Source organism: Verticillium alfalfae, genomic scaffold (genome assembly GCF_000150825.1).
Source record: "Verticillium alfalfae VaMs.102 supercont1.1 genomic scaffold, whole genome shotgun sequence".
Taxonomy (NCBI): Eukaryota; Fungi; Ascomycota; class Sordariomycetes; order Glomerellales; family Plectosphaerellaceae; genus Verticillium; species Verticillium alfalfae.
Window position 1 is genome coordinate 3,212,689 of NW_003315038.1, and position 26,194 is coordinate 3,238,882.

Sequence of the window (26,194 nt, forward strand, 5' to 3'; positions counted from 1 at the left end):
TGACGGGGGACTTGTGGCCCTTGACGAGGTCGACAACGGCGGGGATGAGGACGGTCGTGGGGACGTCACCGGTGTGGCCGCCACCCTCGCCACCCTGGGCGCAGATGATGTCGACGCCGAGCTCCAGGCACTTCTTGACGTGCTTGGGGTGGCCGATCATGTTCATGTAGACAATGCCGGCGGCGTGGAGCCTGTCGACGACGTGCTTGGGGGGCACACCAACGGCAGAGACGAAGAGCTTGGCGCCAGACTCGATGATGATGTCAACGAGGCCGTCGAGCTTGCCCTTGGTGTAGTCGTAGCTGGAGAGAAAGGGCGAGGTCAGCGAGGTTGCGCCATGGCCTGGGGTGTGGAGAGGGGGGGCAAGAAAGAGAGAGAGAGAGAGAGAGAGAGAGAGAGAGAGAGCGCCCGGCACGTGCCAGTGCCAAGCGTCAGCGGCGAGGGAGCATTGCTTACTTGGTCTTGCGCGCGCTGCCACCAACCTGGGGCAGCAGCAGGTCGACGCCGAAGGGAGCGTTCTTGTCTGTCAGGTGCTCCTTGAGCTCGGCGATCTGGTCCTTGAGCATCTCGGGGGTGTAGCCGACACCACCAATGACACCCATGCCGCCGGCGTTGGTGACGGCGGCAGCCAGCTTGGGGCCAGCGGCGACGTTCATGCCGGCGAGCAGGATGGGGTGGTTGATCTTGAAAAGATCGGTGATGGGGGTGCGGATCTTCTCTGTTGGGGGCGAAACTCATGTCAGCGCGCTGTTCTTCTTGCTCGACATTGTATCTTGTTGCTCTACATCGCAAGAGGGTGGGAGGCGAAGGGTTTCTGGGCCATCTTGCCAAACTCGCGCATGTGACAGTGGGTGTGGCACTTACGAGGAGACGCCATTGTGTCTGATTTCTTTTCTGGAGGTGGGGGAGGGGGGCGAGAGATGGGTGATGGGTATCTGGAGGATCAAATAACAAAGATGGCTCTGTGCAATGAAGACAGAGAGGATCGCTGAGAAGAATGAGGGAGGAGGGTTGAAAAATGGAAAGAGAGGTGGTTGTTGGCGGGAAAGAAAGACGAGGAAGGATCTCGGAGGATGGTTTCTGTTTAAAGGGCGTCACCAGGACGGCGGGCGCGGCACTCGTGTCGAATGATGGCCGCGGTCGCTGCTCTGTCCTGATGCATTCCCCCACAGTTGGACCTCAGCCGAGCCGAGGCTCACCTGTGATCTCTGGGGCTATGCCGCAAACAGCATGGCGTGAACCCGGTTGAGATCTGGGGAAAGTTGCCGAGGGACGAATGTGCGCGTGGCCTGGTTCTGGAGGCTTGGAGTTTGGAGGTCTCGAGGTCTGGAGGGGGGGTCCCGAGGATCGAACGGCGCGGGGAAACGCAAACGAGACGTGATAAACCTTCTTTCGAAGAACATGGCGAGAATGCAGTGCCCATGTTGCATCTTCTCAAATCAAGCTTCTTTTCCTCCCGTCCCATGGATCGACCAGGGAAAGGCAAAGACCCAGTGTGCCTGGCACCTGGCATTTGACGACTGGCACCCGGTGATCACCACCTGGCACCGGCACCGCAACCGCACACGGCAACCCAAAGATGACTAAGATGCACGAGCTCGTATTGCTGACTATCACGGTTAACAATCAACCCAATTCGATTATCCAATCCCCTTCAGACATCGCAGATTCTCGAGCGAATTGCGCCCCCTGAAAAAAAAAATCAAGCGCTGAGAGGCAGGTCGAGGTCCATCCAAGAAGTGAGGCGAGTCGACCATGAAATCACTCACCTCTTTTGCCTCCACTCTGCACAGGGGCTGCTCCCAGTCAGCCGCGCTCCGCCATGTCCGCTGCCCTCACCAGGTGTCCATTGCCGTCTGCCGTCACGCTCCCCGTCGACACCACTTCACCAAGCACGCCTGGCCAATAGCCAAAAACACGACGACTACCACCACGGCCGCGTTCGGCCCCACCACGGACACGTCAGCGGCGCCTGAGCCCGGCAGGACCAAGCACATCAAGACGAGCAGCCCCGTCATGGAGGACGACGGCAGACCCGTCGCCGGCTGCGGCTGCGGCCGTCGCACCCCCGCCGGCCCCGCCGAGCCCAAGACCGTCACGGCCTACATTGCCCTCGGCAGCAACCTCGGCGACCGGGTCGGCTGGATCGAAAAGGCCTGCCGTGAGATGGATGACCGCGGTGTCCGCGTGACGAGGACCAGCAGCCTGTGGGAGACGGAGCCCATGTACGTCCTAGAGCAAGATAGATTCGTCAATGGAGCATGTGAGGTTCGTCTGCCTGCTGTTGGAAGAGCTGGCCCCCTGTGTGTGAAATCATTCTCTGTTTGCTCAACTCTGTGAACAGGTCGAGACAAAGTTGGAGCCCCTCGCCCTGCTGGACGTACTGCAGGATATCGAGAGGACGCTGGGTCGACAAAAGTTCATCGACAAGGGGCCCCGGAACATCGACCTCGACATTCTTCTGTACGGTGATGAGACGATCAGTCATGACCGTCTCACCGTCCCTCACGTCGGCATTCCCGAAAGGGAGTTTGTGCTGCGACCACTTGCCGAGTATGTCTTGAACCCTCTCGTTGCCCCCAAGAATGCATCATTCTCAAGCATGCCTGGAGAGAGAGAGACACACCGGCGGCTGACAATGATCTAGACTCATCCCCGCCAAACCGCTCTACGCCTCAAACCCCTGGAAGCTCACCCAGGACTACCTCAATGAGCTCACCCCCTCTCATCCGCCTCTTTCCCCCCTGACGCCCCTCGCGCCGGCGCCGGCGCCCTTCATCACGGCCCTCACGCCGACCCGCAAAACACATGTCATGGCCATCGTCAACATCACCCCCGACTCTTTCTCAGACGGCGGCGTTCACACCTCGACATCCCTGCCGGACACTCTCCTTGCCGCTCACGCCGCCGGTGCCACCATGATCGACATTGGCGGCCAGTCCTCAGCCCCGGGTCGCCCCGACGTGTCGGCCGAGGAGGAGATCGCGCGCGTCGTTCCGGCCATCCGTCTCGTCCGCTCCATCCCTGAGCTCGCCCACCTCCCCATCAGCATCGATACGTACCGCGCCCCCGTCGCCGAGGCTGCCCTCGCTGCAGGCGCCGACTTTGTCAACGACATATCCGCCGGCCAGCTAGACCGTGACATGCTGCCCCTCGTCGCTCGCGCTGGCGCCACCGTCTGCCTCATGCACATGCGCGGCACCCCACAGACCATGTCTTCTCTGAACGACTACCCCGACGGCCTCATCCCCACCGTCGCCCGCGAGCTCCTTGAGCGCGTCGCCGAGGCCGAGGCCGCTGGTATCCGCCGCTGGCGCATTGTGCTCGACCCCGGCCTCGGCTTCGCCAAGGTGGGCGAGCAGAACCTCGAGCTCCTGAGCCGACTGCCCGAGCTGCGGGCCTGGCCCGGCCTCGAGGGCTTTCCCTGGCTCATCGGCTCTAGCCGCAAGAGCTTCATCGGCCGCGTCACTGGCGTCCCTAAGGCCGAAGAGCGCATCTGGGGCACTGCCGCCACCGTCGCCGCGGCCGTCTCTGGCGGCGCCGACGTCGTGCGGGTTCATGACGCTGTCGAGATGTGCCAGGTCGTAAGAATGTCGGATGCTATCTTTCGAAGGAGATGAGGTCGCATCTGCACATAGAGAGAGTGCGGCCGACACATGTATCATAGAAAGACTTTTATACCTGGTGGTAAAGGTTCAATCAATTACCACATTTCAACCGTGTCAAGTCGAACTGCCTCGCAACGCCGTCAGGGCAAGCCCCCTCCGTGTCTGTCGAAGGAGCGCCTCGAGTATAGTTCAGGTCCGAAGCCAGGTCACACTCAGTTTTGACTCATCACAGAACAGGCCACTAACCAGTACTGTCGGCAATGAATCTTTTGCGATCCTATACTATGCATCTTAGACCGCATCCGAGGACTGCGAACTCTCGAATGCCTCAGAGAATTCCGACTCAAGTCCAGTTCGACGTTCTCGGGTCGAGCATGCTCCGAATGCCATCGCTGGAATCCGACGAATGTCAGATGGTCACAGCCGCCCTCGCTCAAAGGTAAGGATTACACAGCGATGCCTGCTACTGGTTTCAAGTTCCAAGAACAAAAGCGGAAACGGTAAAAAGAAAACCACTCGTGCGACGGCGTCCCAGCAAGATCTTGGTGGCTTTTCCCCGTGCGACTTCATCCCCAAAACCGCAAGATCCTTGCCTGCCGGACTGTACACTGCTCCAACCCGTCAAGGCCACATGCTGTGCTGCCGCACTACCGTGTTGCTAGTGCTGCCCCTTGAACGGCCCTCCTTTCGCCGGCTTCCGTCATTGGCAGAGTCATTCTCGTGGACGGGCGCGGCGCTTCCTGTACGACAGGCCACCTAGGTGCCGAAGCACATTCCGGTAGGAACCCGGTCTTGGGCTGTCGCATTATAGGTCTCGACCTGCTAAAGCCTGAGCATGTCTGTCAGGTTGGGCCTTTTGATCATTCGGTCATGCCCTACTGGTTTTGAAGCTGAAAGATGGCGAGATACGAGATATGCAGATCATCCAATTTGTTTACGCCTTCAGCAGAATTCGACAAAACATGTGCGAGAAGGTTGCCAAGTGGCCCTCATGGTTGCTCCAGTCCAGATGCACCTTGGGTCGTCCCCAAGGATCCCACATGGTCATGGCGAAGGCGACGTCAAGCACAACAAGTGGGCCTCCGTGGGTTACATTGCTTTGTGTGAGTTAGTGAGCCATTGGCCCGGTCATCATCCCAGGCTTTGTAAATGAGGCGGGTAAGGAGTAGAACACTGGATATCTTTCGCCCGCCTTCAGCACGGCAGGCAGCCGACGGCAGAGGAGCAAGTCAGCACCCGACTTGGCTTCGCTGATCAGCTCCTGCAAGGCAGATCGCCCAGACCGACCGGATGTTGGGTGGTTACACCAGCAGGCTCGCTGACAACCTCTTCTGGTCACCCACAACGCTCAGTCATCATGGCATCAAGGCGCCCTGGCTGGTTCTGTTGGCCTGACGCTGGCATAGGGCCCATGGTCAAAGGCTTAGCAAAGTCTCGAGCAGCTGGGACCGGTGAACGTAGGAGAGTCTTTGTATGGCGCCCGGCAGCCGTTGCACTGTGCCTACCCCGGCTATCGATGCACACAACGCTTGCATGAGCTCTGGGACATGGAGGTGTGGGAGGGCCATCGCAGTAGCAGCGTGTCTCCACGTCCACACGCTCGCCACACCGGTTTCGACAAGCAAAAAAAGGACTCCCAGTCAGGGGGCGAGGACCCCGCGGCAACGCCAGACCGGTGTAGGCCATAGGTCTTGTTGACCAGCTCGAAACACTGGCGTCAGGTCCAGGTGAGCCTTTGACGTTGCCAAGGCCTTTGTAAGTGGCATGGGTGGGAGGAGTCGCGAGGCGTTGATGTGCGTGGTCTCGGGCCCAGTCCCAAATCAAACGCATGTGCTCGTGTTGTCCTGGTGAGGGCGATGCCTTTCCCCGGCCTGCATTGTTTCTGCTGCGTGGTGCTGTCTAGCACGGTGCTGCACATGCTGGGATCATGGAGCCAATCCCAATGCGTAGCGGCTCCCGATCGGACAAGCCACAACGCCATGGTTGTGACGGTTATCGGAAGCACGGCTGGCCATGGCGAGTCTATGAGGCGTATTCACCTTGTTCCGACTGTGCCTGTGAAGGTCAGTACGGCCAACCAGTCAGCTTTTGCACGGTCCAGGTGGATGAGCAGCCCTCCACACCGCCGGCGACGGGGTGGGCTCTAGGGGGCGTCTGGCTAGCTTGTCGCCACAGGATTCTTCCGATTGGGCCACAGAGGCAAGAGGAGATGCAGGCCGTGAGCGACGATGTCCCGGGCGGTCGGCATGGACGAGAGTGCCAGTGTTGGTTACCCATGTGGACAATGGATCTGTTGGGTTGAAGGCGAATAAAGGTCCACGTCTGCGTTCCGCACTTTCTCACGCGCGATGGCAGCAGGCACACTTGCATCATAAGGTGCCAAAGGTTGGTTGGTTGGCATGCGGTGAGACATGCCGAGAGATGGGGGATGGCTAATGGGCTGGCCATATAGCTGAGACAGCAGGATTGGAGAAGACGTAACCGTGTAAGGCTGAGCAATGACGGTTCGTGAAACGGACGCCCGAGGATTGTCGCGTGCGGAACGATGTTTCTGTCAGGCGTGCCACTGACGCAGTCTACTGGGGTCACTGACGAATACAGCACTCGACGTTGAGTGGGTCCGTGTGCAGGATGTCCGTGTTTGAAAAGAAGAAAAAGCAAGCCGACCGAGCTATTTCGCCCGACAAAGGTTACAGAGGCGCTGGCTGACGAGACTCGGTGGTGTTGATGCAGGCCACGACACTCACGATGCTGTGGTGACTTCCGAGCAGCTAGGCGGAGAAACCCTCAAGTAGTGCGCCGTGTCTGTCGTCGTAGATTCCGACGCGTGACCGGTGGTCCAGGGACGATGGAGCTGGACTTTAGGGCGACAGGGGTTACATGCGCTGCGAACGAGACGAAATCGTTGGGGGCCATGGCACGTCTTTTGCCTGAGGCGAGGCCAGAGACGAGGGTATGGAGGTACGGAAAGGTACTTGGTGGTTCTTCTGAGGTTCCTGACAGCGGGAGAGTCGGGCTGGACCGTCAGCACGAGCCTCTTCCATTCGGGACGACTTGAGAGGGTTGACGCACGCCTCTCATTTATCTGTTGGGCTTCGGTCTGGCCCTACATTGGGATTCGCCTGCTTCCCTTATTATTGATGATTTTGGCATGCGAGGGACCGTGATGGGCCAGAGTTCATTTGAGGATATGGTCTCACGCCTAAGGTCAGGTGCTCCCCTCGTGCGTGTGAGTATTGTGCACCCGGCTTGTGTGTGGGAAGGCTGGGCAATGTATCTCGCGGCTTGGACCTAGCTGAGGTAGGGACCTGGTCAGGTAAGGTAAGTGCAAAAGAACAGTGGAAGGCTAAAGAAGGTCGAGAAGGTGCGTGCTGTGAGTGGGGGTAGCCTGCCACTTGGTCAGGAAGGCCTGGTCACGCTGGGCCTGCGGCGACGGGGAAGTAAGGGACGGGCGCGACCACCTCACGGGCAGCCAGAGAAGGCCCAAAATAGCGCTCTTGGGCCTGGCTTCCAAGGCCTAGCCACCACGCCATCGAGTTTTCTAGGCAAGCGTGTCCGCTCTGTAGAGGCATTGACCAAGACAGCTGCTAGGGCAGTCACAGGCCACAGTGCTGTCCCTCTTTCCCGTCTCGCCTTTGTTCTGATCACTTGCTGTGCCTTCTTCCTGTCGCCTGCTACACGATGCCTCGTTTTTGCCCAACTCTTGCCTCCTCCCTCCCGAGGATGATGCTCCTTCCCTCAAGTGGACCCTCCCCTTTCCCGTTCCTCTTCCTCCACTTATGATCATCCGCTCAGGCAGTCATCGATCATCGATCATCGAGTGATGTGAGAGCTCTGAGTCAAAATGCTCCGAGTCAATCCGGAGCCGCGCCCGGATTTTGACAAGTGCGAAAACCTTAATTGAACATCCTGCAGTCCCGCCCGTATTTCTCCTTTGCGGCCTTCCAAAGTCATCTGATGAGGTGTGAGTATGCGTGAGCAATGTCTTCTGCGTGTTATGGCTTCTCCCGCTACGTATTGCGGCTTGATTCGACTCAGAGATCACCGGGCACAATCGCCCAGGGTCGTTGTCTGACCGAATGGGTGCTCGCTGCGATGCCTCACCCCCTGTCACGGATGTATGCGACCTGTAGTTGCAAGCCCTCGGGACAGCTACCGGGTCTCGCAGCGAGAAGCAAGCGAGCCAGCGACTCTAGGCCATCGCCCAGGGAACTGTCAGTCTCTCAAACCCAGGCTGGAGGGCACAGTGGCCACAGGCGTATTGGCGTGGCCGGCTGAGAGCCCGACTTCCAGTTCGGGGGGCGTCACGGCTGAAATCTGCCATCGCTTTCGAGAGCAACCAGGGCAATGTCTCACTGAATCGTTTCGCCGGAGGAAGGAGAGGTGAAGCCCTTCGTTTGAGCTGCGAGGGCAAATCGCACCCGGTGCCGCCTGCACATACCGTCCCCCCCTCTCGATGGAGGAGGAAGGCCCTCCGCTTCCCATCTAGCGTCTTCGGGCCCGAAAGCTTGCCTGTCGTGCCCGACGCGAGTCGTTTAGACTGGCTACGCCCCACAGCGTGGGACACTTGCCGCAACGACATCGTGATCGAAATTTCCCATGTATGTGAGCCGATGCAACAGAAAATGGCAAAGTCAGTGGTTCGTTGTTAGGAGAAGAGCAAAACGTTCGTTCCTGGCCCGAGATCGAAACATACCATACACCGGCATTGCCCTGCTAATGCGCCTCGGTGCGTGGCTCCTATCCGTTGTCCGCCGACCCATCTTGTTCGTGCTCGTGGCCCACCCACTTGTCACCATCCCTCGTACATCCCCGTCCTCTCCCAGTGCACCAATTCCTTGTTCACACCGACTGTCTGTCCATGTTCAACTATCGAGAATCAGAGGAAGAAACCAGAAACGCTAGAAGAGATGGCGACATAGAGTGACTCTACTTTTGGAAGAGCGAGTGACGGATAAAGAAATATAAAACCAGCGCACCCCGGGTATTCACTCTCTTGATATTCTTCGCTCGTTGTCCCGTTACTTCGTTTCAGTTTTCGCGTCCAAATCTCCTCTGAAGCCGTTCCTGCCAGCCCACCGTGTCTCGAGATTAAGAGAAGTTCTTGCCTGTCTTGGTGTCATCCCAGCCAATGTTGTGACAGGTCTTTCCTTCCTTTTTCTTCCACCGTGATTCGAAGCCACAAGTGACGCCCAAACGCCAGCCATACCCATATTCCATTGTCTTCTTGTGCGGCATTCGGGCCCTTCAGTTGTCTTGAAGATTGTGCTGATCGACGTATGCCGCTATCTTGTACCGAAACCCGGTATCGTGAGACGACCGACCAGCAAACTAAGTGATATTGGCAATGTTGATGTTGTTTGGTGGCACTGCCGTAGGATAGTAGCCTGTGGAGGTGTTTTTGCCTTCATATGTGTTACAGCGGTTGCTGACTGCGAGCGGCCCAGGCATAAATCGACCCGATAGGATGTCCGCCTCGGGATCCCTCTTGAATCTGTCATGCGGTGGCTCGAGGCTGGCTGCCATATGGGGCAGGGCGCCGTCATGCCCATTCCGGTGTGGGTGGAACACGTCGATGCCACCCTTGTCCGCCGTGCGGCCCCTCATACATCGGTCCTGGGTAATACTGGTATCCCTTTGTTGTGTCGAGGGGCTTGATATCGTCATGGGGGATCATGGGCTCGTACGCATTTCATGGTGATGGCGTGCTGGTCCAAACCCGCTCATCCCTCCCCTCGGTTCAAAATGATGACCGTATACTGGGCCCATCGACGGCCCGGAAGGAGGGAATTCGGGAGGAATCATCGTTCCGCCACTGAACCCACCCATGCTTCCACCAGAACCGCCCGGTCCACTGCTCGTGCTTCCACGTCTTTCTCCTTGGTAATGCCCGGGGGACCGGCCCCGCACGATCATCTTTGCTGACTTCCGATAAGCAACCCTGACGAATTTCTCGGCTGCTTGTGCGCCGACATCTGCCCAGAGCTCAATGACGAGGTGGTAGTACTGCTGCGCAGCTCGTCTTTTCCCATTATTCGCCGTGGCCTGCTTGAACTGGATTCTCTCGAAGGTATGCTCGTTCTGGTATGCATCGCCTGCATGATGGCCGCCGCTGAAAGCATCCGGATACGCCATTCTTGATGGTCCTCCCATTCCGGAATCATGTGCGTACAGCCCGAGAGGATGGTGAACAGGCTGCAGCGGTTTTGGCAGGAGACGAACCTTATCAGGCTTCGCAATAGGCCCCTTGTCTCTTTTCGGTGTATGCTGAACAAGTTCAATGGTGTGGCTGTCATTATCGGCAACGACCGCCGAAATCGACATGGCAAATCCGAAGACATTGAGTGGCTGCTTGGAGCCGAGTTGCTGAAATTGCAAAGACTGGGAAGGATAGTATGGTGACAGGCTGTAAGAACAGATACAAGAGAAGTAATTACGCCTGTAGCACGTCCATTCGCAATCAGACTGGAAGAAGCCCTTGTCGATGTTGCCCTGAATCTCTATCTTAACGGGTAGTGTCCCCGTCGCTGACGACGCATCGGCGTACGAGAGATTGCCCAAAGTGGTGATTGAACTCAGAGGTGGCACGCTGGCCGAGGTCTTCGAAGAGTATTGATCCATTCTAACGGCATTCGTAAAATTGGTGATGGGGCTGGGTGTCGGCGACAGAGGGTGTCGTCTGTTTACAGAGGCTGTAAAGGAAGGAGATCTCGACAAATGCTCAGTCGGCCTTTTGAAGGTCGGAGTGGCTGTCGAATACTGGTCTCGAGTGCTGATCTGGGTCCCAAGGTGCGGCAATGCCGTCGTCCTAGGGCCAAGGGACGAGCCGAGAGGATTGCCGATGCTTTGTGTCGGTTAGCAAGCATTGATCGCACAAGCTGGAGCCAAGGACAGTGGTTCAAAGTGACCAAAGCTCATAGCAAGACCTACTTCGATCCCAAGCGAGGTCGGACGTCGAGGGTATGGTATATGTTAGAGGTGGACGTGTAGAAAGCGCCCCCGTCTGGGGAATATGGTGTTGTTGTGTTCAAGACTGGCGGATGAAAAAGATTTATCAGTCCAGGCGCCGGTTGAGTTGGGCCGTCTATTGACAGAGAAGCAGCATTGGTATTGTGGTCGTATCTATTACCAGTCAGCTGGGCTGCCCTCAGCTAGATCCTCGCTGCAGGCATGGAAGGTTGAAGGGTTGGGACAGTGAATGTTGTACTGCGACCCCATGCAAGACACAGTGTCGGTGCAACCGACTCGTCCTACTGCCAGCACTGGAGTTGCACAGGGACACGGTATACAGGGTCGGAAGCTGGGAGCCCACACATCGCGGAATGACAGAGACCTCAGTGTCCAGAATCTAGGTAGCACACCCGGTGCCAAAGCAGCTACCCATGAGTTCGCATATCGGCCGCTTGCGTGACTAGGATCGGGGGTTGTAGGTTCGCCGCCTCGTCGGGGAACACCAAGGGGACAATGGAGATGTAGGGCAAAAGATGTCAGGATGTTGTTGGGGTTCCGGGCTTATGCCAGTGAAGTTGTGTCCGGGGGGGGTGAGAAAGGGAGCAGACGTGCAGATGGTGGGCTTTTAAGCCGACAGCAAGGAATAATCCAGTGGCTCCCGTCATTCTCTTACCGCCGGCCAGGCTGGTTATCGAACAAAACCAATAGGAGTTCGGAACTTACGGTATACTATGTCCTTGGTGCTGTATATCCAGATATTCCAGCCCAGGAGGAGCTGGAGATGGCTCGTAGTCCGTCTATAGCAACAACACAGGTCAGCCTTCTCAATTCAGATACCTAGATCCGTGGAGATTGCGATCATGCAAGCATTATTCTGCAAGGAGCTATGGTCCAGCCTCTGGTGAACCTGGGTCAGCCCGGCAGGGGTCGTGCGCTTATAGTCCGTTGCAAGCTGGCTGTGACCTGTGAATCACAACGATCCGTTTGTTAGCGAGACTCCTCCTGGCGGTACAATAATGGACTCGAGCCAGAATTTGAAGCACTGTCAGAGGGCGGTGGGAAGGCTGAGCGTGAGGGCATTGTTCAAGCAGGCTGGCGGCCTGACAAACTAGTGCCGGAGCACTGTGTCCTCGGGGCGAAAGAGTACAACTGAGTACCTCGCAGTCCCCCACTGGTACATAGAACCAGTGCCCGAGAGCAGACCTGTTATACCAGGCACAGACACGAGAGTGCATTCTGAAGGGCAGGCTGCCCTTTCTTGCAGTACCGTTTCTGGGCAAAGAAGATGATTGGGGAGAAGAGACAGTCTGAGCAAAGCCATTTTGGAACCACAGAAGGCTGCATCTCTGGTGTCTGGCCCACCACCCAAAAGTAAGTCTGCCCTGGGTCGCGAAAGAAAGCCAGGATCTCTGCCACAATTTCACGAAGCCTTCCGCAATCGCGAATTGCGACTTTGAAGGATGAAGAAAAGCTGAGCGACTCACCTCCCACGACAAGATACCAACCCTTTTTCAATCCGCACTAGCCAGTGTAATCCGATTCTTTCCACATGTTTTCCATGGCTCATGTCGTTGTAGCGGTATCTTTGAATGCTGGTGTTTTGTTGGGTCGGCCGACTTGGCAATCTTGTGTGAAGCGGCTGCGACATTCAGGCCCTGGCCCTCAGCCCGTCTTTCATGAAGGATCTCGTAATCCAGCACAGCCGACGGCCGTGGGACTAATTAAGTATCAGAAGAAATCAGGCCTACCTTATGGCTCATACCGCTGTTTACTGGCACACCGAATCGTATGCCACTGCAGTAGAAGTTTGAGTCGGTGCCGTGATGCTCGTTTCCAACGTCTTTGACAATCTATACAGCAGTCAGTGCTTGCAGTGTCAGCTGCCTCAGGGCTAGATCTGACCTCCAAAAATGCCCCTGTCATCTGTTATCGACGTGATAGGTTGCTTGGAAAACAGGTAGATTTCGAGACTGTAAACTTGCTGCCCAGTCAGTCCATTTGAAACCAAGAGAGTGACCCTCCCAAAAAGCGACATGCTCCCCGGTTCAGCAAATGATAGATTCAATGAAGATGGCAGGATGAATTAACAAATATAACAACCTGCCTTCAGTAGCACTAGTTGAAAGCAAAAACTTGCTCCAATGCTGGGCACCTTCTGGCTGCCGAGGATCTGGGGTTTCAAGAAGCTGTATAGCACTGACTAGCAGCTTCTTGGTCGATCGTAGTTCCTAGTCGTTGATAGGAATCAGTCTACCCATATAGACCTCCATGAGGTTTATAACTCGAGTGTGGGTGAGCAAATGGGAGTTCAGAAAGCTCGGTCCCAAATGTGAGTGATGACAAGATCCAAGTCTGAAGAGCTGGCGGGTGATCCATGCCACGGTGTTCAATGTTGGAAAGGGCCAGATGAAGAAGAAGAAGCTCACAGATTAAGAATAGGCGTCCCCGTATTTAATAGGGAGAACGTCGATGAAGGGCTCGTCTGCGTCTCTGTGACGGGGAGAAAGAGATTCGCCGCGTTTTGTGAAGTCGAATCTCGGGACGGAAGTAGTAGAGATATCGAGCTCTCAGTATAATACGCAAATATCTGTAGGTAGAATATTTGAGAAGATAGGCGCCGAATATTCTCACAAGAGGACGAGAAGTGCAGGATCTGGATGCGAGGGTGATATATACATACCACCAACCCAGATGTGGCTTTGATCGTACAGACGGTATGGTCGAGGGCTGAGAAGCTCAAATACGTAACTTTCGAAACCGGTGGCACAGGATGTCAACAAGTGGCTAGATAACACACATAGGTTAAATCCAAATACTTCAGGGCCTCCTTGGAGGGCGAAAAGGTCAGCTCGGAGGACGTCGGTCAGTCCTCTGATCCCAAGGCCTCTGCGCGCATGAGAAGGGTGGTTGCGCAAAGTCTGAGACAAGAAAACCGAGACGTCCAAATGTGGGGAGATGAATTTCCCGTTCCTCTCTATCTCCCAGGTTGACGACAGGGTCCGTTTATGTAGTCAGAAGGGGTGGAAGGCTGCTTGCTGTCCGCCCAGATCCTGGTGGTTCAGGAAGGACTACACCCCCCCTCCCCTTTCTTCTCCGGAACCTTACGGGTGGTGAAAGAGCTAACCCTTCATCTGGTCATTGTTAGTGATATCGTCGCATATGGCCATTATTCAACGCGAGCAACTCTCTGTCACCGATTTCGTGCCTGGCGGTGCAACCTCTCGACGACAAGACATAGCCGTAGGTAGGTTGTAGAGGCTATGTTACTGTACTTTGAAAGATGCTCCTTCATTAATACCTGATGTCTGTCATTTTTCCAGACTGTCTTAGATTGAGCACTGCTTCCGTGCTCTTTCGGCTTTTCACTCGGGTATCATCGAGGTCTGCTTCATGGGCAGAACACAATGGCCCTCGTCAGCCCGGCTGGTTCACCGGAAGCATTCTCCTGATCCTCACCCTTCCATGCATCAAATCTGCAGCTACCCGTCACCCAGAAACCAAATTGAAACGCCACAAACATGATTTGATTGGGAAGGATCTTCCCTGGCTAACGAATGGTCTATTGCGGCAAGCTGCAGCCGTGGAGCCAAGATTCATGGATGGTTAGCTGGTACACTCCGCCACCTGAGCTGGGGATTGCCTGATGCTGTGATTCGGCTATGAGTTCCCAACGTCACTGCAACATGCGGAGAGTGATTGACGTTATGGCGTAGGCTTATGTTGTCGTCTGATACGCCTAGAATTCTCCCAGAGGTCTCAGGCAGCTGACTGGTTCTAGGCCATGTCTACAAATATCTGCTGATCTTTTCTACGAAGAAGTGGACCTCGACGGAAGATACCGAAAAGGGACCGGGGAGGGTAGTTCAGGAGGCACCAGCCACCGAGCAGCTTCACCGATTCCGGGTGGTGAAATCCCTAACCTATGTCTGGGAGACAATCAACGAGATCCTCAATCTGATCGTAGAACTAGAAATTCAGCGTCTCTCTCCGCCGATCTTCTAAAGCACTCAAGTCGTTCGGGACTGGAAGTAGGCCCGGGATGGTCGTCTGATATGAAGAGGTGTGAAGCAACACAGCTTCAAAGGTAGGGCAACCCAGCGAACAAGACTGGCCCAGCTGAGTGCCCGCTGTTAGAAACAAACCTCGGGGAGAGATTTGAGGGCACTTCCAGACAGGGAACATCTCTTGAACAAGCGACTGATCGGTTGATCTGCCTGTCTTCCTGCTAAGTGGGCCAATGGCAAAAGCGACTATCCGAGAATGTTGAGCAGTCTTGGCTGCACCAGTAGTCTGGGTCTTCGGCCATACAAGGTCATCCCAACGCACAGGGCAGTCTGTTGTTCCTTGTCAGGAACATGGAAGAGTTCTGCACTTTTTCGTGTCGAGAAAGGCGGCCGGGCGGGTACGATGCATCTGCTGCAGTGTCTTCGCCGCAGGCTCCCGTGGATTAGAATGAGCTTTTTCGCGAATCATGAATGTAGACAATGTATACGTATTCGTCAAAACTGGAGCAGCATACCGTATGCATGCCTGATATCAGTTCGGCTGCTGCAGACATAATAGGTCTAGATCATCATTGGAACGGCCAGATATCAGCCAGAAATCAGTCACTCCATTGTAGTCAGGAAGGAGGCTACAATGGCTGGGTCATTGACACCGTGGAGTGAAGCGAGCTACCAACATACTCGCTTGGAGCAAGGCCAATGTTGCATGTAAAGTAAAACGGATCATAATGCAAGAGGGCAATACCGATATGGGATATCCAGGATGTCGTATCGGGCCGTAATCTCTTCCAGTTCATTGTTAGACACGTTGATGAATCGAGACTAAGGGCATAATTGAGTCGCCCTGTGGACTGCTTCGTTAGTCCCCTGTCCGTAATAGCACCATAACTGATGGTATGCCCCTGAAAAATATGTTTCTTTTCTCGGTTCAAGCCATGGGTGAAGCGACGGCAAGGCTCTCAGGAGGAAGACCATGGTTGCGACGTTCCCATGCTTCTGCATTCACCGATTGCCTCGGATCTTGTACCAGGTGATACGTCATCAAGTCCATGGACTGGAGAGACGACGACATCTTTTGGGGATTGCTTGACTGCAAATGTCGGGTCCGTGGAGACTTGGCTTGCCGATGCTCAAGCGGGCAAGACACATGGACGTGGGCGCCCATGTTGGTTTGGTCTTCAGCGGACACGCAGGAGGCTGTACGTGGAGCCGCACTGAGCGCTCAGGTGGTTCGAGAAGGTGGGTGGTACCAACTGTGTTTGCCGGACCATAACGACATCGGGGTTGTCCAGCACCTACCTACCCATGGCACCGTGGATAGGTAGTTCATGGTAACCTTATTAGATTGATTGTCGGTAAGCGGCGGGACCCGTGGCTGAATATTGCGGCCATGTTCTGGATACTTTCAAGGCCCGAGCCGAACGTTTGGTGCCGAACATTATGATTGTCGGAACAGGGTCCAAGATGCTCACAGTTGAGTGAACATACCACGTTCCTAGGTCGATGGTTGCCTGGAAAGGGAAGGGAAAGTTTCGCGCTGAGTGGACCTTGATCGACCTGGAAAGCGACATCGGGGACCCATGAATGCCTTGGCGCCTTTGACACAACTCAGCGGAGGCTAGAGGAAGGGGGCTGTCAGGTGGCTCTTTCCACAGGATCATCACAGGCGGCAGCCATTTTGGCTTTTCTTCACCTGTGCTCTCTGGCCGCAACCTGTGCCTTTTATTTTTAGATGGTTACATACTGACCTTGAAAACACTTAGTATCGCGGGCTTTACAGAAGAGAGTTATGGCTACCAAGGCTGGCATTTTTTATCCAAGGTAGGTAGGTATGTAATGTACTCAGTATACCTTGAGGTACGGTTCTCCGGGTCAACTTGACGCTTAGCTACTGGCGTATCTCAACCACAAGTAGAACGTTGATTCGCACCCTTTACAACTAGGCTCGCTTTTTTTCATTGTTCATTTTGCTGTGGCTTTTTTCCGAGATGAGAAATAGTAGGTTAGGCTATCACCTCAAATTTTGCCCCGTCGAATAAAAGAGGAGATGCCATGGCCACGAGCTCCCGATTATGTGTTATATGGAACTTGGTGGTTTGAGGGTCTACCTGTCGGCCACGCTACCTTTCTGCTGCCTAGTTGGCCTCCAGGTAGGTACGTATATTGGGATTCAGCGAGCTTGCGCAATCGTCCAGAGGCAGACGGATCGGTCCGAGTCGTACCATTTGACTCAAGTGAGCAAGCCTTTGCTGAAGGGCGAATCACACTAGTGGTAGGGCGGACAGTATCTCACGCGAAACTGGCCTCCTTCGACGACTAGGCTCACCATGAAACCCTGGACCTGCCAGAAATATCTTCGCCTCATGGCATAGACATAGAGACTGTGGACGAATACCGCTTTGACGGCCAGATGAGGCGCACCTCAATTCTAGACCCACCAAAGTGCACACTTCTTGCTGTCAACCATTGACGACCACAAATTTCAGATCTGCGTACTCATTCGAGACTCGTGGAAATGAAAGGCACACCTGGAACCAAGCCCTCGGGACGATCACGACTTTTACAGGTTTCGGCTGTTCAACTACCGGCATGGAGCTCTTGAAGGCCACGGCAAGGGGTGTTGAGACCATTCTGGTCCATACTTGCGGTGACTTTTGGGCATCGGGCCGAACTGTCAGAACAGAACATTTCCGGATCTGTTCGCTTTCTCTTTCCGCATTGGGGACTTGGCTCTCCTTCTTGTCCAACCCATCCCGCCAAATGACCTGGCTTCACTCCTCCCGGCCGGCAATCTGGCCATGTGAAATCAGACCATGGTCCTGCGGTGCCGCCAGAGAACTGGTCTCAAAGGCTGCCACACAGCGGAGTCAAGACCACATGCCGGTCCGTCTTTGCGGTAGCTACTGACTTGGAGGGTGTCTCTGCTATGGTCGGCCATCTCCGGGCCCGATGGCTTCGACGTGCCAAAGCCAGTGCCCATTCGCCTTGACCGAGACGAGGATCAACTTTGTAAAAGCACCAAAGGGGATCATTGAAAACACCGTGTGAGTTGTACAGACTTGCCAGCTCTTCCCATATCTGGTTTCAGACCCCAAAGGGCACTTCCAATGACCACGCGATGTGGGCATGCAACGTTGAACAAGATCTTCAGGATTTGACACACAAAATCGTCACTTGTACGGCTGGGCGTGTGCCATGCCACCCGCCAGGGGCGTCATGAGAGCCAGATTTGGCTTTTACAGGAGTCACGCCATCTCTTCGGCCTACCCCTGAACGCCCAGCTCAGTGGCCTTCTTTCTTCGCTGCGCACCGAGTGGTGAACTAAGATTAACGACCGGCTAGCCCGTCCCCTCGGTGGGTGCCCTTCTCGACCGACGTGGACGCACATGTGTGTCTCCAATCATCACCAAGGCTAATGGTGCCGCTATCCGTCGAAAATAAGAGGGCTAATTTTGGGCAGCGAATGGCACCGCCAGCGTCAGCAATTGTAGGCCGAGGGAGCAGGTCCAATGAAGCCGGATCCTGCAATGCGAAGGATCGCAGCGGCTGATAGCCTGCATGGGGTGTTTCTCTAAATTGTTGTCTGGAAATACTGGCTACGAGTCCAATGGAGAAGGAATCCGAAGGGCAAGCTGGATCCACAACCAGCAGCCTTGGAAACAACTCTTTGCCCACGTCAAGTCCCCAGCCTCAAAATCAGCCTTCGTGCTATGGCTGTCAGCTGGATAATTGATCCAGACCCACTGGTTCCTGGGGACGAACAAGTTGATGAAGTTAAGACGGGCGGGCGTGTGTAGGTAAGATCGAAGTACCAAACGGGCTTGGATATAACGCGTGAGCTGGCCCAGGCTTGCCATGTCGCATCAAGCTCTTTCCCGCTGTTGATTGGCAATCGGGCGTGCTGACGAACAAGGTAGCTCGGCTGCTGGCTTGTGACTCGCGTGGCCGCCTTGAGCAGAAACGCTCCCTTTTGAGCCTCGAGCGAGCGGAGACTCAATCACGAAGCAATGGTGTCGTCGGGCGCCAGCAAGCAAGAAGCGAACACAACGCCGAAGAAAAAATGTATGTAGACAAGAGGCGGCCTGGACAGCCATGAAGGCGCCAGTTTGCCGCGATTTGTGCCTTACCGCGTAGGTCTAGTCCACGGGAGTCAAGGGCTCCAAGAACAGCATGTCGTTCGAAAGAGGACGGGTAGGACCCCGCGCCCTCCCTCCCGCAGAGTGAAAGCGCCGGCTAGGTGGACAGGGTGCATGGACCAGGTGTTTGTTTTTTTGTGTGTGAGTGAGGTGGCACACTTCGTGGCAGCTTCCGTGCCTAGGCCCTAGGTCCTAGGTGCCCCTCATTAGGTAGGTAGGTACAGGTACCTTCCACCGGATGACAGCCCCTACAGGCCCCTGACCCGACGGGACACCCGCCTCACTACCTGCACAACACCCCCTGACGTGGTGGGGCGTCTGGCCTCTCGCCAGGGCGGCCTCAGTGGCCTCAGCGGCCTCAGCGGCCTCAGCGGCCCCAGTGGGGGGTGGGGGGGTGCACCTCAGGGAAGGTCCGAAGGAGGGGTAGCATGTTGGAGTCATCAGCTCAAGACGGGATGCGAATGGGATCATCAGTCAGCACCTGCGGATGACGCTGGCTGACTGTTGTCACACTCTCTGTTCATCCTACGAACACCATCCCGTCCTTCTCACTGCCTGCCCCGGGCATCGCCTGCCACGGCACGTGGCTCGACAAGAGGTTCTGCATTTAGAGTACCTCATGGCTTGCCGTGTCCGCTGGCCTTGATCCAAGCAGCTTCGAGCTTCGTCCAGCCGCTCTCCTCCTCGCCGGCAATGCCTAAGAAGAAACACCAAGCCAAGTTTGCAAAACCGCAATCCACCGCTCCGGCATCTCTCGGCGCATCCGCTTCCAGACCCATCCCTCCAGGTACCTCTTGCTCTCCCTCCCCCCCCCCCTCTTTCTCCTCCGCACCCCTCCTCACCTCAACCGGCCATGTCCTTTTGAGCATCTTTAGACGGCCATTATCCGCTAACCAGACCTGTGTCTTGGGCAGAGACTCAGACGAGAGGCGTCAACCAGTTGCTGGCTGACCTGCGTCGATCTTCTCTAGCTTCGTCCAACCACACTCCCCCCTCGGCTCCTACCTCCTCCGCCTTTGCGTCTACGACATCGTCCAGCGGCCCGATCACCCTGCCCCCAAACTTGCGACAGATCCTCCAGATCCCAGAAACCCCTTCACCCTTACCGAGGAGGCCGCTCAGGAATGATGCCAACGGAAGGAGGCTGCCCCCCGGCCCTCGCGCTCCCCAGAGCTGGAGCGTCCAGCGCAGCAACCTCGCCCGTCAGCTGGGTGGTCACTCGACCGATCATGCGGTACATGCAGAGTTCCACCAATTGCCCGGCACATATGCGCCCGCTCGAAGCTCCATGACAGACCTGCTGTTGAGGAAGATGGCTCTGGAGTGGGAGTTCCAGGGCGTCTATAATCAGCACTATCTGAGCTCCCTGCACAGTCGTCTGCGCTCGTCTCTGATCGCGTACATTGGCACGTACGGGGAGCGTGGTGTCACAGCCAGCGATATCAGGCTCTTGGTCCTACCACAGGGCGGATGCTATGACGAAGGGAGGGATGCAAATTCTAGTGTCGGAGGCCGTTAACGAGCTCAACAATGACCTTCTACTATTCTCGATTTGTCCGCTCATCACACACAGTCTATCGTCGCGAGCTGACAGACGTGCTCTTCCCCCTCGGCTCGCCGCACTGTCGAGGTTGTGCAGGACTCCTGGGACACGGCTGACGCGCCGTCTCTGCCGCCAGGCTCCTCCCCAAATTGACACACCTGTCGCTTCGCCTTGCGCCCCTCGAACACCCCCACTGCTTCGTGGAAAGCAACTGCTTGCCCTGGCGGCCAAGATCCCGACCCTCACGCATCTCAGCCTGGCCTACTGGCCTGAGCCCTCGCTCACCCCGAACGCCAAATTCTCGACAATCGCTGGCGCGCAGGGTCGCGACGTGCCCTACAGTGGCACGGGGCCCTACTCGCATACCGTGGACGACGACTGGACAGAGGCCATCATCCTGCTGCGCAGGTTGAGCAAGCATCTCTACGGACTGGAGTACCTCGACCTGACCGGGTGCTCGGCATGGTACTCTGTGCTCACTTACGACCAAGACGGTGATAGGATCGACTGGGAGGGGCACTGGGGCAAGATGACGACACTGAGACTCCGGTATGGTTTTCCGATAAGCGAGAATACGCCCGAAGCAGACCGTGAAGCGCGGGCCAAGGCATTCGCTGTCGCGGAGCAGGTGGAGAAACGGATCGTGGGCAAGCGGGCTGGCAAGGGACGGTTCATTACTGTGGAAAGAGATGGTATGGAAAGACATGCCTGAACATAGACGTGGGCTTCCACATGCCCTGATGTACTTTACTGGATAGGTCCTCTTCGCTGCTACGTTCTGTAACATCATAATGACATGTCACCGTTGATAGCCGAGCTAACTGCCTCGCCAGCGACATGGGGATGACAAATACATGGAAGATAGACGTGTGTTTCTTAAGGCTTCCAAATCTTTGTGACGGATCCAACTGCGCCAGAAGAAGAAGAAAATCGGTCATTTCTGGGTCGTGAGTTGTAGGTATATTCCTAGTATGCCAGATACCGGATGCCATTATCCATTCAAAAGAGCAGAACGGCTCCCCCCTTGGCTCGCAAAGTGCAAGACGTCTCGCTCAACCGCTGACAAAGCTATAACAAAAAGGCTAGCCGGCGACACGTCCCTATTCATTTCAATATGATGCCATCGAGGAACCGGAATCAGCTCAACTACACAAAGGAAAAAGAAACACCTGAGCAGCAACACTCGTCTCAGTACCTGCCGCCCCGCTTCTCAGAGTACCCCCTCCTCTTCTGCACCCTACCGAGGCAGAACATGGCAACCCAGTACATGACAGCGGCGGCCATGACGGCAAAGGCGGCCCACGAGAGGGCGATGAAGCCGCCACCTGCCTCGGCCTCGAGGCCGACGACCTCGCCGACCTTGTTCAGCTCCCTGGCGCCCTTGCGGCTGCCGATCATGATGCCGATGCTGCCGGCGAGCAGGACGATGGCGGCGAGCAGGGTGAGGAGCAGGTTGGTCAGGGAGGCGAGCTTGCGGCGGGGGTCGAGGAAGAAGGCGGCGACGGCGCCGAGCATGGCGAGGCCCGTGAAGCCGATGGCCAGGGCGTAGAGGATGAAGACGGCAAGGAGGGCCTTGTTGACCGTGTCGATCTGGTCCTGGATGGCGTCGGGCCAGTTGATGTCGGCGAGGGAGAGGTTCAGGGGGCCGATCGCGAGTTCCTGGTCGAGAATCTCGGTGAGGTTGACGCGGTCTGGGGCGGCCGTGGTTAGCTTTGGAGCATGGAAAACGCGTTGGGCCAGCAGTAAGGGAGAGGGTTGGGCGAGAGTCAAAAACATCGACGTACTGGCAGGCTTCTGCTTGGTGCAGCTGGTGACGTTGTGTTTGGCGTCGGGATCGGTGGCGTTGGGGGCGTAGTCGCCGCTGCACATGGTCATCAGGTGGATGGAGTACCACTGAGAGATGCCGAGTTCATCGCTAAAGTGGTCGACAATGTCGTTTCCGAGGTCGTTGATGAATTCCGTCACACCGTCTGAGAGGTCATCGATGAAGCCGCCGATGCCGCCGCGGTCTTGGTCGCCGTCGCTCGTGGCACGGGACAACACGTCGTATCCGAGAGTGGACGTGTTGAGCTGGAGAGGCTGGTTAGCTTACAGGGCGTCGTCCGCCCGAAGGCGGCATGGCAACTACGCACCCTGATGATGGAATAGTCCTCCATGAAGCCCTCCTTGTGGCCAGCGAAGAGGAGGAGGAAGGATATGACGAAAGCCGCCACGGAGAGGAGGAACGGCAGGATGACTGTACAGCGCATCATCTTGGCGGTTGTCTATCACGCAGGCCTTGTTTGGCGACTTGATCAGATTTGCTGAAGAAACGGTCGTAATCGTTCCTTGCCGTGTATTTCGTGTTCTGGTGTCGCTGCCAGTAGTGTTCTCCCTGGCACAGAATAAGGGAGGGGAGGTTGATCGCGAGGAAGCCCAGAGGAGCACGGAAAAGAGTATATCGTAAGTGTTCAACACGGCGAGTACATGCCAGACGGGGCACCAGCGAGACAGGAACCTATTTTAGGTCTTGGTTAGAGCAAGCTTAGCACCAAACGGCTTCGCCGATGATGCAACTACCATCCCTTAGCCTGCCGACCTGAGCTGGCGACCCGGTCAAGGGCCAGGGTGATTCACGAGTCTCAAAGAACTTGGCAAACGGGTAAGAAAGGCAGATCATGCACCCCTGGTCGCTTGCTAGCCAACCAAAGAAAACGCGGCAACCTGGTGATCGAGACATGGATTCAGAGACGGGGTTGGATTCACTGCACTGCCGGTCGATTGACACGTACCTAGCAGGGGTTCAAGGTAGGGTGCCATTTGGGACGTCATTGTTTTCTTTCCGGGGAGATCTTGATCCAGTCGCATGCAGAGCAACAGGTCCATCCACATCAGGGAAGAGGCATCGCTCATTTCGAGGTTTGACGTGCTCAGAATTTGGCACGCTGAGAAATTTCATCCGTAATTGGAAATATGGTGCTTTGAGGGGAGTAGACGGCAGGAGAATGCTAGGCCAAATTGACAACGAGGCGGCGTGGGCGAGGGCGCGGGCGCGTGCGGGAGATGTTTTGACCATGACGTCTGTTGACATGCCGTCATACCAGTAGGATGTGGCTGATAAACGTGTGAAGGGGCTGGACCTGGAGCAAAACGATTGGCCAAGCCAATCATGTGGAAGTCGTGTGGCTTGGGCCGACTCCTTCAACGACTCGTGGCTGTTGATTCAGTCAATCGCAGGCTTCTCGCCTGGCCTCCAGTGGCTCTCGCATGGACCCCCAGTGGTTCTCGCCTGACTCCAGGTGCTGGACTATCCCCTAAAGACCAAGCACCGAGACCCTGAACCGCGTCCCCGCATGAAATCCGTCTAGCGCGTGACCCCTTATCTTTTGTCACAGCACTTGTCTGCCTAGGTAGGTACCTACAGACAGCTGGACCCTCATCTTAAAGCAGCTTCCAGTTGTCAGCCTCTGGCTTCCAGCCTCCCATTTCCCATTTTGAACCTCACCAGCCCCAAACGTGACCGCCTCAAGCTTTGCGCCTTTTTCCCCCCCGCTGTGTGCAGTGTTCCTGTCTCGTGCTTCGCTCGACAGGGAGTTGCATTGTTCCCGGTCTCCCGGACGTCAGCGCCGTGTCCCGCCCCCTTGTGCCAACGCCAATAGAACCAAACCATCGTAGCTTGCCTCGTCTCGTCTCTACTCACCCTCACCCCGATCTTGGACATCGGGACGTGCTTGTAAAGACCGCCCAACCGTCAAAACACATCCCGCCGTCGGCAGTGTGTTCATCTGCATCATGCCGTCTCCTCCGTTCGCCGACAGCGATGAAGAGGAAAGCCTTCTGTCCCGAGGCGGCGATAGGGCTCGCCGCCTGTGGTCCGGCTTCATTGACTTCGCCATGCAGGGCAACATCCTCGAAATAGCCTTCGGTCTGATGTGAGTGCCGACGTGACCCTCTGCCAGCATGGTCTGTACCGCGGGGGATCTGTATTCACACACACACCTTCCTTAGCCTAGCCGCTGCCTTCACAGGCCTCGTCAACTCTTTCGTTGCCAACATTCTCATGCCGCCGCTGTCCGTCATCTTCCCCCTCAACCACAACATGGAGGAGAAGTTTGCGGTTCTCAAACCCGGACCCGACTACAACCGCGAGGACGGCTACACCACACTCGCACGCGCAAAGGATGACGGTGCTGTCGTCTTGGCGTATGGGTCAGTACATCATTCCTCCACGCTCTATACAGATTGTTCGGTCCCATGAGGGCGCCGCTGCCTGGCGAATTGTGCAAAATAGAAAGCGCTCGATGTGGACGTTCTGTTGCTGATATCTCTGATAGTTCTTTTCTTCAACCAACTCGTCAGCTTCTTCTGTGTGGGCCTCTCCCTCTGGGGCCTCGCCCACTTCTACCAGCTCTTTTCGACCGACCCTATCTTCAAGCATACGAAGAAGTGCAAGTACTCCAGGAAGCCCGTCACCGAAGTGGTACGCTCCGGCCCCCCCCCCCCCCGTTCGCATCATCACTGACGACTGCGCAGTCGGTTCGTTGCATCAATTGCACAAGCTGGCTCGATGGGCGCGAGGATCGTGTGCGCTACTGAAGCGAGCCACGTTGTCGAGTCCTGTTGGTATGCCATGATCATGCATGTCTTCTTCTCATATGGCGGCGTTTTGCAGCATTTCGCATTCGGCATGGCTTATGACATCCTCCCTACATTCCCGTGGCGCCTGTCCTACTCATGCTCCCTCGGCGCTTTATGAGTGTACTCAAAATCCAGCGTACGCTTTCCTTGTTCATCGCCAAAGCCGTCGCAGGCAGTCCTCGCAGGCAGTCCTCGCAGGCAGTCCTCGCAGGCAGCAATCGCTTTCAATCTGTCGTGTCCGTTCTCGTAATACGTCTTCCAAATGATAAATTTTCGTGTCTCCCTTCTGAGCCTTGCATCCCAAGCCTTCATGCTTCCGCGATATCCAGCATGGTATGTCTATTCTTACGACTAGGAAGGGGACGAGAAACACCAGACAGATCGAACAGCTGCACCCTGAGGCGATGATGGCCCACGAAGCGCTGTGAGAATCACGCAGCATGATGGAAGGGTACAATGAACGTATTATAGAGAGTTCTTCTGTTGCTCCAGCGACCTAGACATCTACAACACCAGCATTTGTCCAGGTCCATCTGAATATCAAGACTCTCGCCCGCCAGTCTCGCGCGCAAGTTCTCCGGTTGATGCAGAATAAAAAAAACAGCCAAGCCATCGCCCCTTAAACCCCCGGCATCTCGTCAGGCCGGTCTGTCCGCTGCTGCTGATAACCGCGCTCCATGGCCCGGGGTGACATGGTGATCCGCCAGTAGGTCCAGCCAGTGAGGCCGACGAAGAAGAGAGTCGTGAAAGCAATGAGCACCATGGCAGTCTTTCTCGTGATCATAATGGAGCATGTTCCGACTGGCACTGAGATGAAACCGAGAAGCCCAGCAGGAAGTATAGCACGACTCGCTGTCGTTACTTATAAGGTATACCCGAGAGATGGTCGTGACTCCGAAAGACGCAGCTGCGTGTTTCATGTCTTTGCTGCACACGCAGAGGTTAGGAAGGGGAGATTCGAGCTGTCTGTGCAATTCGGCAACCAGGCCCAGGAAATGGGAGTTTGTGCGATGCTGCTCGGATATCATAGCTATCTTGTCTATTTGCGAACGTGACGATATTATAGTACGCAAACTACACCCCACTCTTACCCAGGCGCAGAACGACACATCTTACAGCACCATGGCACCACCGACAACGGCAGCGATACCTTGCCAGGACGGCGTTTTGGGTCATTCGGGGAAGCGCCGCGTTGCCAGCTTCGGTCGTCGTCGCAGCCTCACCCGCGGCATTCGTCGTCGAAAGACTCGTCTGCCACAGCCGAAGACTCATCGGAAGGACTTCGGAAGGAGAACTCGAGGAAGAATCCGTAGGGTTTGCAGAAGGTTCCGGTAA

The 26,194-nt window shown here is 56.0% G+C and overlaps 7 protein-coding genes across 7 annotated transcripts in view; 3 read left to right on the plus strand and 4 right to left on the minus strand.

Annotated features, from left to right (window-relative positions):
- The window catches only part of VDBG_00978 (oxidoreductase 2-nitropropane dioxygenase family), a gene marked incomplete at both ends in the record, with an annotated part of 1,827 nt that extends 950 nt beyond the window's left edge, over positions 1-877 (minus strand). Inside the window, 3 exons of the mRNA XM_003009249.1 lie at positions 5-302; positions 457-718; positions 865-877. Of these exons, the coding sequence (XP_003009295.1) occupies positions 5-302; positions 457-718; positions 865-877 (573 nt within the window). The remainder of the gene's footprint in view (positions 1-4; positions 303-456; positions 719-864) is intronic.
- Positions 878-1,755: 878 nt separating this feature from the next.
- On the plus strand, positions 1,756-3,620 carry VDBG_00979 (folic acid synthesis protein; the record flags this gene model as incomplete). The annotated part of the gene is made up of 3 exons (XM_003009250.1): positions 1,756-2,268; positions 2,345-2,553; positions 2,648-3,620. The coding sequence occupies 3 exons, from the start codon at positions 1,756-1,758 to the stop codon at positions 3,618-3,620; spliced, it is 1,695 nt and encodes a 564-aa protein (XP_003009296.1).
- A 5,319-nt stretch (positions 3,621-8,939) lies between these two features.
- Positions 8,940-11,880, minus strand: VDBG_00980 (conserved hypothetical protein; the record flags this gene model as incomplete). Its single annotated transcript, XM_003009251.1, has 5 exons — positions 8,940-9,234; positions 9,382-10,452; positions 11,283-11,356; positions 11,467-11,515; positions 11,669-11,880. The coding sequence occupies 5 exons, from the start codon at positions 11,878-11,880 to the stop codon at positions 8,940-8,942; spliced, it is 1,701 nt and encodes a 566-aa protein (XP_003009297.1).
- A 6,690-nt stretch (positions 11,881-18,570) lies between these two features.
- On the plus strand, positions 18,571-20,954 carry VDBG_00981 (conserved hypothetical protein; the record flags this gene model as incomplete). The annotated part of the gene is made up of 5 exons (XM_003009252.1): positions 18,571-18,625; positions 18,698-18,836; positions 19,311-19,486; positions 19,671-20,109; positions 20,165-20,954. 5 exons carry the CDS (start codon positions 18,571-18,573, stop codon positions 20,952-20,954), a joined length of 1,599 nt encoding a protein of 532 aa, XP_003009298.1.
- A 476-nt stretch (positions 20,955-21,430) lies between these two features.
- VDBG_00982 (conserved hypothetical protein) lies at positions 21,431-22,494 on the minus strand (the record flags this gene model as incomplete). The annotated part of the gene is made up of 3 exons (XM_003009253.1): positions 21,431-21,933; positions 22,027-22,312; positions 22,375-22,494. The coding sequence occupies 3 exons, from the start codon at positions 22,492-22,494 to the stop codon at positions 21,431-21,433; spliced, it is 909 nt and encodes a 302-aa protein (XP_003009299.1).
- Positions 22,495-24,013: 1,519 nt separating this feature from the next.
- On the plus strand, positions 24,014-24,479 carry VDBG_00983 (conserved hypothetical protein; the record flags this gene model as incomplete). Its single annotated transcript, XM_003009254.1, has 2 exons — positions 24,014-24,153; positions 24,230-24,479. 2 exons carry the CDS (start codon positions 24,014-24,016, stop codon positions 24,477-24,479), a joined length of 390 nt encoding a protein of 129 aa, XP_003009300.1.
- Positions 24,480-25,478: 999 nt separating this feature from the next.
- VDBG_00984 (predicted protein) overlaps positions 25,479-26,194 on the minus strand; it is a gene marked incomplete at both ends in the record, with an annotated part of 1,318 nt that continues 602 nt past the window's right edge. The window contains 2 exons of the mRNA XM_003009255.1: positions 25,479-25,711; positions 25,951-26,153. Of these exons, the coding sequence (XP_003009301.1) occupies positions 25,479-25,711; positions 25,951-26,153 (436 nt within the window). The remainder of the gene's footprint in view (positions 25,712-25,950; positions 26,154-26,194) is intronic.